Raw genomic sequence first — 20,493 nt, 5'->3', positions numbered from 1 at the left:
ATAAGTATATAGAGAGAGGGAGAGAGAGATACCTTGTAGATCCCATGGTTCGATCTTGTAAAGATCAATCTCTCTTATAACGTCAAGATCAATCCTCTGGGAGGCGACTTTCTTCTTGAGATAATATCCGACAAGTTCTTCATCTGTCGGATGAAATCTAAATCCAGGCGGAATACTAGACGACTCTTGATCCACCCTCATCATATTGACAATTATAACCTTCTAGGGTTTATTATTTTGCTGCGGTTTCTTCTTGATCTTAGAAAGATCGATCATAGAAGAAACCCGACCGACTCTATCAAGGGGAAAACAATAGAAGTGAGAGTCTTATTGAAGATGTTAATTAGGTGTAGAAAAAGAGAGATATGGACCGTCCACTTGAACGACGACATGTGTGCGTTTACACTTCAGAGTGTAATCATATGCTCATTTCGCGTTGGCGTAATTCACCATCACTCTTTCTATGCGTGTGTGTAGTGTATACATATGCACATTTATATGTATACAAGATACACAAAAATAGTAGGCATATATATTAGAAGATATGAATCAATTATATAATATATATATATATGAAACGAAGTGTAATGATTATGTTAGAACTTAGAATGGAGATCAAAGGAAATAAAAAAAGGTGGGTGGCTCCGTTTTGGGAGAAACGGGAGAGAGAAGCTGTATATATCATCATTTTGTTTTGTGTTACTTCATGCTCCAAATGATGTTTCCTTCTTCAATCCTGTATTCTCTATTTTCTATCATTTTTTCCAAAATTTCTTTTAATATATATTTAAAACAGTACTCCAAAAGAATATATGACTACTGGAAAAACTGAATATTAACGTCCATATATATATATATAGTGCCACATTTTCAATTGCAGTATGACGTTATGTTATGGGTAAAAATGAGCTGATGTAAAACCTTTTTTTTTGTCTGTTTGTCGTTAGTTCTCGTGTCAACACTCTGATCGCTGTGTTTGGCAAAACAACTACATGTTTCTCTCTCACACTTGATCTCACGCCTATACACTACAATTCATAATATATACTACTGATGTATGAATTGAACCTACAAGTCTAGTTGAGGAAGCTATGATCCGATCTAGTATACGATAGCTTAATGTAAAATGGATAAAATTCTTGTCTTTTCGTCAGCGAGAAGGTCATATATGTAAAAAGTGATTTGGAGTAAATAGAGATAAAAAAAGACTTGCATGAATCTTATATAAACATTGAACTACAAGATATGTGTTCGAAGTTTGACTAAAAAAAGAAAAAGAACCAAGTCGCTTTGGTCGAGTGGTAAAGGGAGAAAAGTCCCGCCACCTGGATTCGAATAGCATTAGCCACAGGGCTCAAAATTTAACATGGTTTTTCCGATTTCAGAAGATTAGTCTTTGGGCCTATAATGTGTTCGGAAGGTTGTCGTCAGGTCGTTGTATATTTCCCTTTTATAGAAAAGACAATAAATAAATGAGGAATATATGATACGTATGTATGATATGGTCTTAGACTTGCTCACATTGACTAATTGGTTAGAGACGATTTTAATGAACAAGAAATCAAAGAAAAGAGGTTTCTTTCGTGGGCTTTTTATTATAGTTAAGTTTACAAAAAGGAGAGGGACAAGACGCTGCGTTTCCAAAGACTGGGTTTCTTAGGACGAGGTGGTCTGAAAGCAAAGTTGACGCCAAACATCTCTGTGGAAGTCAAATTCATGTCCACGAACCCATGTAGCTTACCGACCAAGGAGGCGCTCTCTCGGACATGACCCATGTCTTTGTAATCCGACCAGAGCCGCTGTGCCAGCTGGACCCGCCTGTGCCTCGTGTTGAGCCCAATGTCCCATCTCAAGAACAAGTTCTCTCTCTCTTCTTTCGACAGTTTCCTCTGCATCAGCTTGCTCAGCTTATACTTCTCCCTCGTCAACGCCCTCCTGCTGCTTGGTATAATAATAAATATTTACTTGAGTGTTTTACTAAACCTAAAAATTATTATTAACTAAGATAAAGCAAAATACTTTGCGAGTTTTACCAGGAGCTGAGGGTCATATCGTTGCTATTTTGAGCAAAAGATTCTCTGATGTACTTAAGTCTCCGGAGCTCTACCTCCAAGTACAAGCAATCTTTCTGATCTCCTCTGAACAGAAGGAAGAAGTAGCTTCTGTGTGCCATAGAGACGTTACACACGTGCCATAGCTCTATTATCTCCCTCTGCAGCCTCTTGAACTCCACCGGCCAATTCAAGGGCGTGTCTAAGTAGTCTTGTATTGGGTCCATCGCTGCGTCCTTGAAACTCTTTGTTGAACTCATGGCCAAGAACTTCTGTTCCATTTCCTCCATCTGCCCACAATGAACAGTTCAATCACACTGACTTGAGTGATTTTTAATTATGTAAGCAAGTTAAGCAAAACTAACCGAGCGATGAATGATTTGCTTGTCTTTTTGAGCAGCAGACTCCTCTGCTCTGTCCTGGCTTATTGAAGCTCTACCACTTGTCTGGACCTCAAACACAGAAGCATCAGATGGCCGGGACAGTGATTCATTTGGCGAATCCATTTCGTTACTGATACCATGCGAAGCAGCATGCGCCGTTTCAGTGTCACTCAAACTTCCCTCAAACCAAGTTGTTGGCATGCTCCTCCCGCTAAACTCATCCTGCAGAAACCTGTCGCTCTTGATGTCGCACATTTCCAGGTTTCTCTCAGCTGTTTTGACAAATTCTTTCTCGTACCAGCTTGGGGGTGTATCAGCATCTTTCTCAACCCAAGAGGACGAAGAGCTCCATAGTAAGCTTGCTCGGCAGCTTTGACTTCTAGTCAGCTTCATGCCTGCTAACGGTTGTGAATCTCTATCCTTATTCCAAAAGAAAGGCTTTTCAGGAGAGGGAGTGATAAGTTCTCGAGGCGTCGGGATTCTTCTCAGGTTAGAGATGCTTGTATCAAAATTATCAGGAGAACATTCAAAATCACATAGTTGAGGAGTTTTTTTGAGATAGCTTTCTTGTTTTGGTTGGGGAGAGGCACCGGTGACTTCCTTTACCCTTTCTTCTTCTTCGCTTTTAACTTCTGTGGGGAGTTGTAAGTTCTTTGGCTCTGTCACACATACTGGTTCTTGTACATGTACAGCCTCGCATTTGCCTGGACTGCTCTCGGGTATATATTCCTCTGGACTTATAGTGATATCTGACTTCTCTGTTTCTATGCACCGAACTTCCCTACAGTTATCCTCCGAAGAATTCTCGTCAGCCATTTCATCAACCGGATCCTCATGAACATGAGGTTGATCTGCAATCTCCTCTATGTGAACATGAGATTGGTGTATAGTTTCTGTCCCGTGAATATCAAGTGGAACCTTAGGGAAAAAAGTTACAAACGCAAGCTGTTGAAGGGGACTACTTGATGTAGAGTCAATCCTAAAATCTGATAGTTGGAAGACATTCTCTTCATAACTGTATTCAGTTGATCGTGGAGATATACTGGAGCGGTGAGCTGATATAGGGCTCAGTGGTGTTGTATTTTCAGAGTCCCATGTACTGCGCACTCGCAGCTTGGGGTATTGATGTTCCAGAAGAGCCTAGAAAGAAACGAATTAATAAGTGGCATTGAAAGGCTTTCAGTAAAATTATTAACAAGAGATAATAACATACATCTAACTCTACTGTTTCTGTTGCTAGTGCCTCTTTTTCTCGTTGATTTTCTTCTCCAACCATTCGTCGAAGATCCTCAATCTCGGAACGAGCTTGCTCTAGTTGTTGGGCTAGTTGGAATACCTCTTTCTTTAGCTGTAAGGAATAGGATAGATCATAAGTCAAACCTCCAGGAAACTATAGGTCAATTAGATTGTGATTGTGAGCAAGACAAGTCAATAAACGCAGGGAAAAAGTATTAAGCGGCAGTCCAAAGAAGATGATTTATATAATAGTGAGGTCAGGTACAACCTATTTCTTAAGATTTTAAAAGGGTGATTGAAGTACATCCAGCTACCTTTTCAACCTCGAGTTCTTTCTCCGTCAGTAATGCAGTTGTGTCAGAAACAATCGACGCCTGGCCAGGGCTTCTCAACTCACTTTCCAGTTTAGCCAACTCCCTCTGCAAGTGTTTTACCAAAGCTTTATCAGACATGACAATATTGACTTGTGCGTTTGTTGTCACCTCCTTTGCGCAGCTCGCAAACAACAGTGTGTTTCTGGATTGCTCAACATGGATTCTCGCAGGACTCATAGTGCAAATAATGGCAGTTCTTGCATTTCCTCCCAAAGAAGACTGAAGTATGCGTGTTAGTTTTGAATCTCTGAATGGAATGTGCCCAGTTTTTCCTTTACTGCATGAAGTAAACCACATAACTTACTAAGCTAATGGATCAGAAGAAAAAAAAGAAGGAGCCTTGTTGTAAAGAACAATACAACAAACTAACATAAACAAGGTAAAAAGGTGATCACAGGTATAAGCCTATGTTTGAGCCAGAGAACTCAGACAGATTAGTAGACCATGAAATTTACTTTTAAGCTCAAAGAACATATATTGTCACAACAAAGAAGATGTTGTGGAAGCTAAGTGCTTACAATCTCACCTTAGCTTACGTATCACAGTTCCCAGTGTTAACAAACTTCGATTTATATGACAACCTTCTTTTAACCTTGTGCCGGCTGATAATGATTGAGATGCACGTTCACTTCCAGCAAGATCAATGAAGTTCTGCACGACAAGTAGTTTGTTAATAAATCCCCTTCAACTGAAGTTTTAGTATATTATTTGATGGAAGGTTCAAAGATATGTACCACTGTCGCTGTAAGTGTACTAAACTTATCATTGGTGGAAAATTCACGAGCCGAGCTTTCAACTGTCTGTAAGAAGGTAGGAGTACTAAGATAAAATTTTCAAAAAAAACATCATGAAGAAGGCTATGTTAAAACCATAAATATAAATCAGCAAAATGACTTACAAATCTCAAAATCTGATGAGACCTGGAGCTAACTTCATTTAGAGCTGTCTCTCCAATTTGCCGTTGTGCTGTAAATGGTTAGACATTTGTCAATATTGTTGCAACACATCTCTAGCTAGTATAGATTTGAGATACCAATTTGGATGATCTTTACCTTCGCATACAGATAGGAGCTCCTTGAAATGATTCCAGTCGCGCAGAGTTTCCTCTGTGAGTTTCTCAACAACTGTCCCTTTCTGTCAAAAAGAAATTGGCCAGCATGAGAGATTGACTGCAAAAAAAGATCATTTGTAAAAAATGAAAGGATCCTATATATACCTCAGGATCATCTAAAAGTCTGAGTGGGCTAGTATCTGTACTTAAGAGATCTCTTACAGACTCATTGTAGATCTCCATGGCAGAGAACTTTAGAATGAATTCTCTTTCTTTGTGCTGCAGAAAGTAAATAATTACTACAAGTCCCGAAAATGAAGTAGTAAGATTTTAGGATAATGTATTTTTGCTTTACCTTGCCAATGTAGTCATATATATCAATCAAGGCGCAATCAGTAATTCCGCTCATAGTGTAAGTCTTTCCACTACTTGTTTGCCCATATGCGAATACACTAGCTAAAAACATGTATGTGAGTTATATGCAATGCAAGAGAAGGAGAGCGAGAGAGAAAGAGTAAAAAAAGCAGGGATGAAGGGTGAGATACCATTAACGCCAGTGACAACAGAGAAAGCGACTTCCTTGGCCCCTTGGTCATACACTTGCCTCGTACAACTGTCAGGGCCAAACACTCTGTCTAGAGGGAGGAGAGAAAAGGCTCAGTAAGGTCTAGTGAAGGAAGGGTGGGAAGAGAGAAGCAGACCAAAATGGCTTACCAAAAGTGTAAGCAGAAGGATACATGGAACGGTCAGAGATAGAAAGATGGCTCCTGTAAATGATAGTGGTATCGTTGATGCAGTCCCAGTCGGGCACATCGTTCCTTAAACGTTCCTTGTCGTTTAAAGGTCGCATACGAACAGAAACATAAATCTTTTCCTCACTGACGATTGGTCCTTGCATCTGATCATCTTCTGTAGCCATCATTCTACCCGACCTCCACCCTAACAGAAAACAAGAATATATATATATATATATATATATAGAGAGAGAGAGAGAGAAGCAAATTAAGTGGGGAAAAAGAGAGACAAACTAAAATAATAGTCGCAACAAGTCAATCATTGCAGCAAGAAAGTCGAGTCAAAGAACCACGTTTTATAATAGTAATAAACAGAGAGAATGCAAAGCAAAGTCGAAAAAACAGTCTATTCTGATAAGACAGAGACAAACACAAGTTTTTAAAGAAAATGCAGTAAGAGGAGAGGAAATGGAGTTAAATATAATGTGGAGATGGGTCCCCTAAGAAATAGTCTGTGTCAAAGTGTTGGTTTGTTACTACAAGCATAGAAGTGCCAAGAAGCCTAAGGCATTAACTAATGTATCATAATGGCTAGAAACCAAAAGAACATTATAATAAAGTAATGAAGGAAATCAAAAAATTACCTTGGAAAAGATATCAGAGAAGGCCCTTAAATCTTAGAGAGAATGTTCGATCTGGCTAGCTGAAAGGAATCTTTGGGTAACTCCAAGTTCAACAAGTCCATGTGCAGTGAATTATTTCGGAGACACCAACCTACACCTACCTTTGGCTTACTTTACCTGCGTCCAAATACAAACAAACAGAGAAAAACTTATTACAGTTAGGCATTTATTTAGCCATATATAAATTTCTCAAACAAACAAAAAAAAAAAAAGAATCATAGGAAAATGTGGGATGCATTGTGAGGGCATGAAGAACAACAACACCCAAACCAAACCAGGAAAAAAAAAAGAGAGAGAAAAAAAAGAGAAGCAATCTCATATTCTCATCTCATCTCGGGTGAGGAGGAAGCAAGAGTCAAAAAAAATAATATTAATGAAAGTTGTTGAGAGAAATAAAGCAAACATCCGGAAGCGGAAAATAAATAAATAAAGCCTGCATTTCAATTTCAATTCAAAATTTCTTAATTACCTCAAAGGAGCGTGTACGTGCGTAGCTTCCCGATAAGCATAAACCTCCTCCCCTCCCCAATCCCCATCTACCGTAACCGTACCGAGAAGAAATGGAAGAGGAGATCCCTTGGGAGGAACCCGGCGCCGCGACTAATTCTCTCTTCCCCCCAAGTCTCTCTGTCTTTTGAAATTCGGAGGAAATTGAAATGCACAGCTAGCTGCTCTCTCGTCGTTTATGGCGTTTTTCTGCGCAAAATCGTCGTCGTTTCAGCGAATTTTGCAATCTGGCATTTTCATCATCTCTCTCTCTCTCTCTCTCCAAACTGCCGCGCTAAAGAAAGCAGAGACACTCACACTACTAATTTGTACCCTTCAATGCCTCTTAATCTAACTAATAAGTGCACTCCCAAATCTGTTGTTAATCAGATTCTCATTCCCTACATTTTTTTTTTTTTTTTTTCAATTCAATTCCCTAAACATTAATGAATGTCGCCTTCACCCACAAAATAAATACTCTCTCTTGGAAGCTATCTCATAGTTACTACTATATATTAAATAAATTATTCTAACTAACGACTAGTAATTTACTACTACACCATTTCATGTTGCTAATCAATCACCTTTCGATCTTAGTGACTAGTCACGATCACAATGAAACTTTCTTTATGCTTTTGCAATTGCAAGCAAATCTTTTTTACCAACAAACATCATTAGTACCTTACCTTGAGTTTGCATTTCATTTTAAGTATTATCCTTAAGGAGAGACTACAGTTTATACTTGGCTTATAGGTCGTCATTACTAATAAATTCAAATATTACAACAACAACAAAAATACTGTACAATCACAATAGCAATCAAACTTTCTTTTTACTTTTGCAAGCAAGCATATATTTGTGCTTCATTCATTCATTCATTCTTCTTTTTTTTTTCTTTTTTTTTTTTACCAACAAACATCATTACCTTACCTTGAGTTTGCATTTCCTTTTAATTATTATCGTTAAGGAGCGTACTGTTTATACTTATAGAGTACAAAAAAAAATAAAAGGCAAAAGAAAAAGCAAAACCACAGCACAGCACAGCACATGGGCGTTCCGTTTTTGTGCCTTTTAAATAAATTTATGTGTGTATCGCTGAGGCAATGCATGTGCTCTGCTCTCTTTTTTTTTTTTTTTTTTTTTTTTTTTTNACTTACACCCTAATAACTACATTTATTTATATACTGAGCCAACTTCGATATACATAATTCATATATGCATTCCCCCATATTCATGTTTAGATAAGATTTGTTTTATGATTTCCTTTTTCCAAATCTGATGAAAATCACACATTTACGTTGTGGAACATATATATTAACAAACAAAAAAAAAGCATATAGTGTAAGATTTTTAATTATTGTATGCCATGCTTTGCTTTATCGCTTGTTGAAAATAAGAGTTGCTATAAAAACCCCAAGGGTAAAATTTCCAACACATTAGTATTAATTGGGATGGATTTATTGGATACAGATGTCGGGTTCATGCATGAATACTGGCGCGATACTAGTGTAGCTTGGTCGGTAGTTCGAGTATATTCAAGAGACTTGTGTTTTTTTTTTTTCTATACTATTTAATACAAGTAGGTATGATGGGCCATTTTTCTAATATCCTTCTATAATTCCGTGAATGTATACACTTACAAAATTGGATCTTTTGAAGTAGGAAATTAAATAGACAGTTTTTTAATAAATCAATTAGAGGGCCATGCACATGATGTGGATCTGGACAAAACCAAACAACAGTTTCTCAATTATGAGCGCGATTGTCACATGATCATGCGGACAAGTCAACGCTTCTACTTCTTTTTTCTTTCTTCTTCTTTTATACTACCTTTTTTTCTACATTATCGTCACAAAAGGATCGTCTCTCGTCACAAAAGCCCAGAATTAAGAATAAAAGTCCAAATATTGGGCCTCACTAACGTCAACGGAAGAGACCCACCTACGCTGGTCCTTTTCTGTTTTTGGACCTACGCTGGTCCTTTTCTATATCAAAAACATAGGTATGCGTTTGTGAGTTACCACCCTAGGGACTATTGCTCTACTCACGTCGCTCATATCATAGCGCTAAGACGATAAATTAAACATATAGAAGGAAAATGGTGGAAACGGTACAAATCCAAAAAAAAAAGCAGCTTAATTGAGAATATAAAAATGTCCGCAAATAGTTTTTGAAGTTAAGTATAGTCTATACTACAAATTAACAAATCCGTTGTAGTCTAGCTGGTCAGGATACTCGGCTCTCACCCGAGAGACCCGGGTTCGAGTCCCGGCAACGGAGTTTACTTTTTTTGCATCTCTTACTCCCCTTCCATGGTTCCATTTATGGCAACAACATAAATAACGTTGTTTAGCCGTTCCACATATATATTTTGATAGGCCCCCAGCCCCCTCCTCCTCCTCCCACTATCGATTGTTTCGTTGATGGGTTTCAATTTCATTCAGCTAAGCCCATTTTAGGGTGCCACAGAAGTAGCCGTTGGGAATGCAAAAGCCGAGACCGTACACGTTGACGTAGTATTTCGGTTCCTTCTAAAGTCAACTTGTTAGGCATATGTTCGGTACACTCTCGCTTGTCTCTGCTCCAGTATATACTAGCTAGACTACATCTAGAAAATTGATACCATTATCTAATACATTACTGTTCATTTGAATTTGACAGATAATGCGGGTCTCATATACTGATGAGAAAGGTGGGTCACCCATATACCAAACAATTTGATTCTAACTCTATCTATTAAATACCGTCATTGACCAACCCTAACATCTAAATGTACATTGTTAATTAACGCAAATTACATGTCAGGTTCATGTGACTTCTACAGTCATGTAATAAAACCCATAGGCAATTCACATAAGAAAATTCATTAAAAAAAAAATTGCAATAATACTTGTGTACCTAAATTTGGAAAGTTAGATGTTATACCGTACATAGCTTCTTGTGACTCAAATATAGTAAAAATAGTCTGTCTTCATCGCTAGTTCCCAAATTCGAGATATGATATAGTTTCTCTCGTAAATATTAATGTTTAAAAGTTTTTATACATTTTAAGAAAACAATGATTACTGAGTTTAAATATATTTTTTTTTTTGACTAAAGAGATATTATTTAATTTTAAACCAATAACAATTCAAAATTTTGAATATTTTCAATGATTACTTCTTGAAGTTTACAAAACATCAATTTCTATAGAACAAAAGAATATCCCAAAATATCAATCTTTACGAGACATACTTTTCTCCAAGAGAGTTGGAACGTGAACGAAGTCATGAACGATTTGTAAAGCACGTGACACTTGTCCTACCCTCCATTTTTATTTTATTTTTAACTTAATCGACGAACGAAAATATTACTTTATGATGAATTTGTTGTGTTACTAACATTTTTCTGAATCCTTTCCGCGAGGAATACCGAATACTGTACTCGAAATTAACTAAGCCTAAACATTTTGGTTCACTGACTCAGAAAGTCAGAATAAATGACGTTTTTGCTTGCTACTCGCTCCGTTTCAAATTCATTGTATTTTTTCTTTCAAATCAATTATTATTTTAGGATTATTTTTCGTGTTAGATTAAAATATCCTTTTAAGTTTGCAATACAATTCTTTTATAAAATATGTAGTTTTATATTTACTACTTTAATGTCCTACCAAATAACCAATAGAAAAAGTTGTATAGTTTACTAATCTCTTAACATATGTGAGAAAATCTTTAATACATGTATTATGAAACAAAAAGAATAGTATTAGTCTACCATTTGCTTAACTATTGAATGCAAAAAACAGGAAGCAGATCAATATGGTCACGATGGTTAAGAGTTAAGAGATTAATGGTGGGTTCATCGTTTAGTTGTTTAGTCTCATCAAAGACCATTGTTATGGCAAGGATATCGTGAAAGTAGTCTTACAGAGTCATATGCCATTATGGGGTGTGTGGTAATATTCTACTAGACGAAGCGTCAAATGAACGAGGAGAAATAATGTGACTATAAGAATGTTGCTCCATCACATGTCTTGTTCGCCCTCACTGACCCCTCTAATTTAGGCATACACCTCAAAAATTCAACTTCTGTGAAACTAAAAGAAAAACTCCCATCCATTATTAACAATATTTTGTAGTATTATCTTAAAATAACGGGGAAAAAACATTACTTATATATGAATGTGAGTCTAAAAATTAGCCTTGTTTTGTTTGTGATTTGAACAATGAAAATGTGGACCATGACGATTTATAAATTTATAGAAAGGTCAAATGAAATGGTTAAGCAAACTTAAGAGACTTCGGGGTAAGGGAAAGTGGTTGGATGAAGCGGGTAGGCTATGTCAATCACGTGACTCCCAAGCTTTCCATTTCAAATTTTTACAATTTGCAATTTTTTTGGTCTTATCTGTAAACAAAAATTTATATTGCTAACATATATATATATATATATATATAGAGAGATATCTGTTATTACTTCTAAGTTCTAAGATCATCTTTATCGGGACTTCTTAGTCTTCTTTCTTAGCTTTAATCTGATTAAAAATAAATGAAAATTGGCAATAATACTAAGAAGAGCCTCTTAGTTAAGACGTTTAAGAATTCTTAAGAAACGTCGACGTGCTCAAAATTGGTTGGGTGTAATTAAAAAAAAAAAAGTTGCATTTACTCTTTTTTTCCCTTCTCTCTCGCCACAGAAGTAGCGAAATTGATTGAGATTTTCCTTCAATCGATTCGGATGAAATCGGAGACCACAAAATTGGAGTCTTTCCTTCACCAATTCGGAGATGTTCAATCACCAATCTCTTTCCCATGGTACGTTTGTGTTTAATTTTGTATCAATTTTTGTTTAGTAAGGATTTAGAAATTAGGGTTCTTTGATTTTCAGAAATTAACTTCTTCTTCGGCTAGGACCCCAATTTTTTTTGATCACATTTGAAATTGATTAAGGGTTGGATGTGGATGCACTTGGTTGTCTCAAACTCATCATTCATCAATATGGGTTGTGTTGTGCTGTGTTGTATTGTGTTGGGGTGAGATTTGTTTCAAACTTGGTTGTCTCTTTCTGATAAGGGAGTGTCTTCAAACGTTCCAACTTATACAAGTATAATCATTGGATGACATTTGCAATATGTTTGCAAGACATAACAATCAAATACCGAGACATTTGTAAATTTTAGGACAATTAGTATTGTTCTTATTATTTTTTCTGGGTGTCTGATCTTTATGATCTAGAATTGTCTTTTACCATTCTTTTCCTATTCAATTAATTAGTGCAAGTCATTGTTGTTGATTTTTCTGGGTAACTGATTTTATATCTTTGTTTTTCACTTGGGCGTTTGATAGGGGAGGAATAAAATTGTTCGTGAAATCATTGAGTCGAATTTGCTTCTTCTTTACTTGTCCGCTGAGTCAATAAGAAGGTATAGATAAGTCTCTAGGTTCCTCCAAAGGCATCTGTGGAGATGGTGATGACGGGGTAAAACCCAAGACCATTTATGGTTTATGGTATGAAGATGCACTTTCTCATATGGCGTGTTGGGTTTTTTCTTTACAGAGGTTTCTTTTGGTTGCTTGCCATGCGTGATCTCACTTTGATGGTTGCTGCAGTATCGTCTTTAGCACTTGAGATAAAAAAACAGAGGTTTGTTTCAACAGGTATATCTTGAATAAAATGAATACTTTCAAGATAAGTTATTTGACATTGCTCATGGGATTTTATTTGCTGACAGGGAGGCATTAAGGTAATAAATTAATGATCGATTTGGTTTAATGATTTATCCAGAAACTTAGTGAAATATACAATTTGTGGTAATTGTTGCTCTCGTCCTTTGCGGTCACTTTATCCGTTTAACATTGCGTAGTATTCTATATTTAGACACATTTTTTAGATTAGACAACAACCTGCATATCATGTCCTGCAATATTCTTGGTGATAAAGCTCCTTAGTTTTGAGATTGGGCGGGTTTTATTGTGAACAATGATTTGATGTGAGAGAATAACTAGTGTTTGTTTGTCCACCAGGGAAGTAGTTCGATGGTGTGGCCAACTGCTCGATTTCTTCCGGAAGCCAAACTTCACGCATTGTCGTTCACTGTCTCGTTCTGATTTCAACCAAGCTGGTCGAGAGAGTGTATAACATGACCAACCGATCGTTTTAGATAGCCTTAAGACTAAAAACTCAGCATTATATATGTGATTCTTTGTAGATATGATGGTTTTTTTTTTTCAAAACTAAAAACCTCACTTAAAGTTTACCATTGGAGAAATATAATTTTAATTAACAAACAAAAAGTTCTTATGTGTAAAAATACACTTTTTAATACTAAAAAAATATAAGAGCTTCAAAAAAACCTCCCAATACAAATGCTCTAAGTTCTAACCATGCGGTTTTTTATTATTATTATTCCTCTTTTTGGTAAAATTACTTCTAATCTCCACTGGAGATCCTCAATGAGTTGCTCAGTATTTTTATACTTCAAAAATAAATCAAAAAGCTCTATTTATGAGAGAATCGTTTCTCTGCGAAGCATCGGAAGCAACCTTTAGCAACCCTTAAGATACGATACGTGTCAGATTTTGGTTGAGTAATGAAAAATAGAAAAGGCAAAAAAAAAATTTCCCCATTTTTCTTTCCCTTTTTCGCGACTATCTCTCTCTTCTCCCTCAATGGAACCGACGATTCATCACACCCCAAATCCATAGCATCGATTCAAATCCACCTCAAATCCATAAAAATCCGATTTATGTTCGGATCGATCTGATTATTCAGATCTCACGGCCATCGATCTCCGAGAACAATAACGACTGCGGATGGTGACTGACCTTTAGGGGACTACCAGGTTTGACGCTTGGTGTATTGCATAACACAGGACTTATTTCCAAAGTCTTTGATCTTTGGTTCCAGATGTTGCAGCAAAAGAGAAAAAGTGTGGAGATGAAGCACAAAGCGTGAAGGTGCAGAAGTTAGCTGCACAGGTTTGTCAAGTACTCAAGTGTTTGTATCGACTTGCTTCAGTACATCATGCTTTTGTTTGCTAGAATTGACTGTTCAAATTCTTTTATCTGTTTCATAGGCAAAGGTTTTGTATTGCAAGACTCATTTTGAACAGCTCTTCAAAGAATCTGGAAATTTCAGCAAGAATTTTTAAACAGGTTTGTCAAATCCTCTGTTTTTTAGCTCTGTTCTATTAATCTTTTGTTGAAATCTTTTAATCTAGTGGATACTTTGTCTTATTGATTGATCTTTTACAGCGGGAAAGACCGAGAAATTATAAATTGAATGAAACGGTATGAACAACAATTCTTCAACATATAATCCTCTGTTTTCGTTATTTCTTCCATCTTTTTCTAATCTGTTTTCTTGGTGTGATCATCTGCATAGTCGAGGGCTCCAGTAGAGAAGATGACAATGGAAGAAGAATCTTACCACAAGACTTGCTTCAGATGTACACATAGTGGTTGTCCATTAACACACTCTTCATATGCTGCTCTCGATGGCATCTTTTACTGTAAAGTCCACAGTTTTTTTAACTAATGCAATGAAGTAGATCCATATTCTCTTTTGTTTCTTTTTTTTTTTTTATGGAACTGAAATTTTAAAGATTAAGCAATTTTGAGTGGAAGATTGATTTTGTTTAAAATTTATGTTGGTTGCTTTAATTAGTTTAATATTTATTATATGATTAGTTTTATTACGAGAGTTGCTCTATTGGAGATGGTCTACGATGTAAAAGAGGTTTTTCTCTTTTTGGTACTGTTGTTTCCTGCTTGGTTTTTAAGCCTACGAGTGGTTTGGAAGTCAAATAGTCAAATAGTCAAATAGTCAAATAGTGATTTTTTGGTTCTGTCATATTTTGCTAACACAATTTTTTATATATGGTTAGAAAATAACTTAAAGTTTTAATTGAAAGATTTTTGAATTTAGATTTGTATACATAGACGATATATGGTACCTCGTGCAATCCCAACCAACGGTCAACGAGTATATTTTATAGAACTAACAATTGCATAGAAATATTATCCAATCCGTTTTCTCGATTATTCAATAAATTTATTAATACTCAATATAGGTTGTAACAATTTCGTAGAAACAATAATTATTATCTGACATTGTCGGTGTTTTCTCAATAAATTTAATAATGTTTAAAATGATAAAGGTTCTTGAAAGTAAAATAGTTCATTCCATTATATTTCTTTTGATTTAAAATAGTGTTGTTTTAAAATTTTAATTTTGTTTTACAAAATATGTCGGTTTGTATTTTCAATACAATTTGTAAGATGAAATATTTTTTAATCCATATTATTTCAATTTATTAATTTAAAATATATTTAAACATATTTATAAAAGATATTGTAGAAAATTACAATAGTTTTTAAAATTTGTGCCGAATTGCTTCATGTCATAATGACATTATTAAAGAAACTGAGAAGTATAAGATAATTATATTTCCAAAATAATTTTTTGACGATACCGTGAGTTGACTACGTGATTTTGTTTTTGGAGTGTTAAAAGTTAAACACAATAAAAACTCTGCAAATACAAAATCCAAGTGTTATAAAGGAGTTAGATTAACAAAACAAAAAATGCTTTAATTTAATTATTTTTTTGGTCAAGACTAGGTTTGATTTATCTACTAAAATTTGTAAAAATTGAATATTCATTTACGGAATTTGATGTTACTAAGTCAAAATTAAGTTATAGTCAACCATTTTAGCCGTCAAACAAGGCCTCATCCTCTTTTAATAGCGTATGTATACTAAATTTACTATAGTCTATAAATATGAAACTTTAAAAGTGATTTTTTTTTTTTTTTTTTACATTAGTCAATGAGCAAAATTAAAAGATTTAATAATGAATATAACGATTTATTATCTCTCATTTGCATAGACCGAAAGATATACGCTAAGAACACGTGCAGAGATATCAAAGCTAAAGACTAAAAACTAAAAGAAGCCACAACATGTAGCTCGTTTGGTTTGAGGGTTACCACTTCATGAGTTCAAGTCACGGCATCAAAGAAGAAGAGACAAAGACTAAAAGAAAGTCGCTAACAAAAGACAATGTTTTAGAAAATATATCAATAACGACATGTTTTGAAGTTTTGGTTTGGTTCCAAAAAAAATGGAAAAGTTATTTTGAGTTTATAAAAAAATTTAGACTATAGAACACTAAGAAAGAGACAACGAACGCCACATGTCGCGTGTCCATGAAACACTACGTAATGATTTCACTCATAGTTTGGTCCATCCATTTAATTGCGTTAGTATGCAGCGTTCCCCTACAATTAAAGTTATAAACCAATTCGAACGGTTTCAAATTAACTCCACATTATCCCCAGTAATCTTTAAATTTCGGAATGTAACGTATCAAAACTATATGTAAACATGCCATAACGCAGAAACTTTGAAATGAGAAAATTTAAACTGAATAAAATTGAAGAGAAAAAGAGTACAATACAAGTTGTATTATACAACTGAGTTTTTTGACCTAATCAGTTACTAAGAACTTACCGAGACTCCCTAGCATGAAAAAAGAAAGGAAAAGTAAATGCTAAAAATAATGAAAGTAATATACAAGAGAACAAGTCAATGAGAAACTAACTTGGGGCTAACAACTGAACCGGTTCGGATCCTAAATCTCTGCTCTAATTAAGGCCCTATTTCTTCAAAAACTTGGTACAGCTTGTGGGGACTGAACCAGCTGGTTTAAACCGGTATCGTTGTCACTGGCTGGCTCCTTCTTCCGCCTCATCTCCATGACTTTCCGGTGGTGGTTGGAGTGGAGCTCACTCGAGAATGTCGGGCTACAAGCGGGTCTGTATTCGGGTAGTAAACGACCCGACTTATACCGGACACCGCACGCATTGCACAGGGTCTTAGCTCCCATTGGGCCGGCTCTCCACTGGGGAGTTTTCTGAACGCCGCAGTGGCTGCACCTCCGCTGAGGCTGCTGCAGCTGACCGCAGAAAGCTGACTCGGCAGACCTTTTCTTATACTTCTTGGGAAACGGTGGCCTCTCAGACGTGACCATAGGTTCGAGCAGCTCAGAGCCGGAGAACCACGGGCTGGAAGGACCGGAAGAGGAGGAGGAGGAGGTCGAACCGGACGAGGAAGGACCGGAAGAGGACGATGAACCAAGTGACCAGGACTTGACTCCGTTGCGGTGACGTTTGCTACGGGCTTTAGCCGGAACAGGGGATTTGAAACAGGACTCTTCCGTGGCAGGAGTGACAGGGTGTTTACGGTCACCAGTCAACCACGCAGGTTTCTCAGTCGGGGTTCCGGTGAGATTTGGACCAGAGTATTCCGTGAAGGAGTCCTCCACGAAATGAGATAGCCACTCAAGGTTGGCTAAATCATCCGCCTTTACCCCAAAAAAAAAACAGAGACAAAATCTCAATTAGAGGGAAAATAGAAATCAAAGAAAGTATTCTCGAAATATTATAACAATTAAAGTAATTACCGGAACAGAGAGTTCGCTACCGAAGTCGTCACAGCCGGGGAAATCGTTGCTCCGACGAGGGAGAGCGTCAGCGTCGTCGTTGAGTTCGTGACGGGCCATGTCTTGTTGTTCATGAGGGTCGAGGAGGACAGTGTCGTCGTCGGCGAAAACGTCGTCGTTAGACAAGTCAAGCAAGTCGTCAACGGAGAAATCGTCGGCATTCTGAGCGGTGGCGGTGGTGACGGCAAGAAAGTCTTCGAAAACCGGAGGAGTGGTTTTGAAAGCCATCTCTTTCCTGATGCTGCTCTTCAACGCTGCTTGTTCCATTTTTCCTATCGAAAAAACCCTAAACAACACCAAGAACAAGAAAAGGAAAATACTAGAATTCAATCTTTGATATCGAATATAAATTCACATTCTTTTTCAAACGAAACGTAAAAAAAAAACGTTCCTTTTTGCCCCGATTCCAAGAGAAAGAACGAGATAAAATAAAATAAAAATAAAGAATTGCGAACCCCTAAAAAAAAAAAAAAAAAAANCAGACCGGAAAACTCAATTACGAAAACAACCCACACAAAACAGAGTCAGTCACGAGACTGAAATGAAAAAAAAACAAATTCAAGAGACATACGAGAGAGAGAGAAAGAGAGAGAAACCCTTGAAAGAAAGAAAACCCTAAAACAAAAGACAAACACAAGAGGAGAGGAATCAGGAAAAGTACCTTGAGACAGAATAAGAACGAACGAGAGAGACGAGGAGGAAGGAGCGGTGGCGAGAAGAAGAAGAAGAAGAAGAAAAGATCTTAAAAGAAAAGAAAAAAAAGGGGTCAAGAGGAGATGGTTATGTGAGTTTGGTAAAGCATTCAATTTGGTAATCTCAGCCTCTCCCTTTGTCTACTAAAAACTCCTCCCTTTTCTTATCTCTCTCTCGCTCTCTCAAAAAAAAAAAAACGCTTTTTTACTTTCACTCTTTTTTTTCTTTCTTTTAAATAATAAAAGGGGAGGGGGGCAGAAAAGTATTTTTTCTAAGAATGGGAAATTACAGAAGCGGCAATAAATCTATAAAAATATGTGTATGTGTATGTGTATGAGAGAGAGTATTATCAGTAGATTCTGTGTATAAATTCTTGACGCGTATTTAAGTTAATGAAAAGATACACAAAAGATAACAACAAAATAAATAATATATTTCTAAAAACGGTACTGTTCATTATTACAGAGAAAAATAAGATCTTCTTCTTCTTCGTTACTGAGTCTGAGTCAGTCAGTCATTCAGAGATAGCGTATTTTATCCTGCTGGCAATTTCTTTCCTTTGTTCTATCAGATTAAAATAATTTGGATATTTGTTTACTCGTTTTTACTTTTATTTATATAATAATAGTAATAAATAAGGATAGAAAATAAAAATAAAAAGTGGAAAAAAAAGTAGCGGGGTTATGCCTAGTTTGCCCTTGACCGCATTGATCGCCGCTCATCTTGGGGGAATTATCCTTCCCGCTCATTGGTTTTTTGATTTTCACATTTTTTGAGTTTTAAAAGATTACAAAAAAGTTTTTAAAAAATGTTTCCCCCAACTACAGAGAGTATAATTATATTTATATTTTATGATTAAAGAGGGGTGAAATAACGAGAATAACCCAACCCCTGAAAGATGTAATAATGGAGAAAGAAAAGCATGTCTTCGGAGTAAAGGCAAAGTGAGAAACTCAGATGATTCAGAAACCGAAGAAGACTAATGGCGGGCCACCTTTTCTATGTCCTTTGTACCTTGTAGCTCTTCTCTCTCTCTAACATACACAGTTACACACCCACGAGAAAATGATTCCTCTCTCTCTCTCTCACATTATCCTTCACTCTTTTCTTAATAATAGATTTTAAAAAATAAATACATTACAATAAAATCTATTATATTGAGTCAACAAATAATTTTTTTTTTTTTAACATACATATCTGTGTAGATTCCTTTTTTTTTTTGTTCTCTGTACAAATTTACCTTAATTATTCATATTGTGTAGATTCTCTCCTTGTAATCTTTCCCTAACTATTAGTAGTAGTTGAACTGGGATAAATATCTTTTAGTAATTATTACCATCATCCAAATTGGAGTAATAAATATCTATCCGTACTTTTGTTTTTTTTGGTTGAACAATAGTTTTTCTTGGCATTTTGTATGCAATACAGAATCTGCATTTTGTATAATAAAAAAAACTGTTGAATTCTAGAGCAATGGAAATCTCCCCAATTTTGGAAAATGCCTGTGATGATTGAAATTATATATAACATCCCAACAAAAGGCATCGCTTATATCAAATTTGCATTGGCTATCCTTTTTTTTCTTTTCTTTCTTCCAAATTATGGATACAACATTTTTAAAGAAGTTTTGTTTTTCGGTTTTAAAAGATTGAGAGTGATGATATTACTAAATAAATTAAATGCAATCCTAGGAAAGTTTTTAATTTTGTGAAGTAAAAAAGGGAAAAAAAATATCTATATATATATATATATAAATAAGTGGTATTTGGAGCCGAGCCGCCGGCTTGTAGTAATAGCCACGTGTAATGCTGACGTGCCGTGGTCTGTTTGGCTGTGTCTCATGCGTTTGACGTGAGTCGACCAATCAGAATTCCCCGACGGCTCTAATATTTTTTTTTCCTAATAAACCCTTTTTCCTTTTTTTTCTTTTTGGGTCAGAATTATTATGGATTATAGACGGAAACAAAAAAAAAAGATATCACAAACTTTGCCTAATTTTCCGCTTAGAATACGGTACGGTATAATTAAAACATTCTTACGCGGAGTCATAAATCACACACACTAGTTCGTATTGTGTCAATGATTTGGCTAATTTTGGACAAAATGTACTCTTTGTTCTAACTAAATCCTGGACTATAATACCCTCAACGTATTCGTCGGCAGAGAGAGCTGCGTTTTCTAATTTTGATGGGGTCTATTATGTTTTATGTTTTTTTTGGTTCTTTCTTCTTCTTTTTAATATTTTGAAATGTCTAATGAAAGAGGAGGAAGAAAAGTAGAGAGAATCTACGAGAGAGAGAGAGAGAGAGGAGCTATAAGT

The 20,493-nt window shown here is 35.9% G+C and overlaps 2 protein-coding genes, 1 long non-coding RNA gene and 1 other non-coding gene across 5 annotated transcripts; 2 read left to right on the top strand and 2 right to left on the bottom strand.

Annotated features, from left to right (window-relative positions):
* On the bottom strand, positions 1,496 to 7,502 carry LOC104762943 (kinesin-like protein KIN-7H). Of its 2 annotated transcripts, XM_010486360.2 has the most exons (15): positions 6,982 to 7,502; positions 6,474 to 6,629; positions 5,810 to 6,034; positions 5,641 to 5,730; positions 5,451 to 5,551; positions 5,261 to 5,374; positions 5,097 to 5,178; positions 4,943 to 5,010; positions 4,779 to 4,844; positions 4,571 to 4,695; positions 3,985 to 4,321; positions 3,648 to 3,782; positions 2,417 to 3,574; positions 2,034 to 2,341; positions 1,496 to 1,938 (listed from the first exon to the last, which is right to left on the bottom strand). In XM_010486360.2, the coding sequence occupies exons 3-15, from the start codon at positions 6,015 to 6,017 to the stop codon at positions 1,608 to 1,610; spliced, it is 3,123 nt and encodes a 1,040-aa protein (XP_010484662.1). In that variant the 5' UTR covers positions 6,018 to 6,034; positions 6,474 to 6,629; positions 6,982 to 7,502; the 3' UTR covers positions 1,496 to 1,607. The 2 variants fall into 2 exon arrangements, with proteins under 2 accessions (XP_010484662.1, XP_010484663.1); XM_010486361.1 differs by lacking the exons at positions 6,474 to 6,629; positions 6,982 to 7,502 and having other exon boundaries at positions 5,641 to 5,726; positions 5,810 to 5,902.
* TRNAE-CUC lies at positions 9,206 to 9,278 on the top strand. Its single transcript has one exon. It is a non-coding gene; the product is annotated as a tRNA-Glu (tRNA).
* Positions 13,596 to 14,596, top strand: LOC104762942. The gene is made up of 4 exons (XR_763677.2): positions 13,596 to 13,954; positions 14,053 to 14,131; positions 14,231 to 14,266; positions 14,361 to 14,596. It is a non-coding gene; the product is annotated as an uncharacterized LOC104762942 (long non-coding RNA).
* On the bottom strand, positions 16,391 to 18,376 carry LOC104762941 (GATA transcription factor 5-like). Its single transcript, XM_010486359.1, has 3 exons — positions 18,142 to 18,376; positions 17,442 to 17,766; positions 16,391 to 17,342 (listed from the first exon to the last, which is right to left on the bottom strand). Exons 2-3 carry the CDS (start codon positions 17,745 to 17,747, stop codon positions 16,644 to 16,646), a joined length of 1,005 nt encoding a protein of 334 aa, XP_010484661.1. The 5' UTR covers positions 17,748 to 17,766; positions 18,142 to 18,376; the 3' UTR covers positions 16,391 to 16,643.

Source organism: Camelina sativa, chromosome 18 (genome assembly GCF_000633955.1).
Source record: "Camelina sativa cultivar DH55 chromosome 18, Cs, whole genome shotgun sequence".
Classification (NCBI taxonomy): domain Eukaryota; kingdom Viridiplantae; phylum Streptophyta; class Magnoliopsida; order Brassicales; family Brassicaceae; genus Camelina; species Camelina sativa.
Note: the sequence above shows the minus strand (reverse complement) of the source record. Positions and strands in the feature narration are given on the sequence as shown.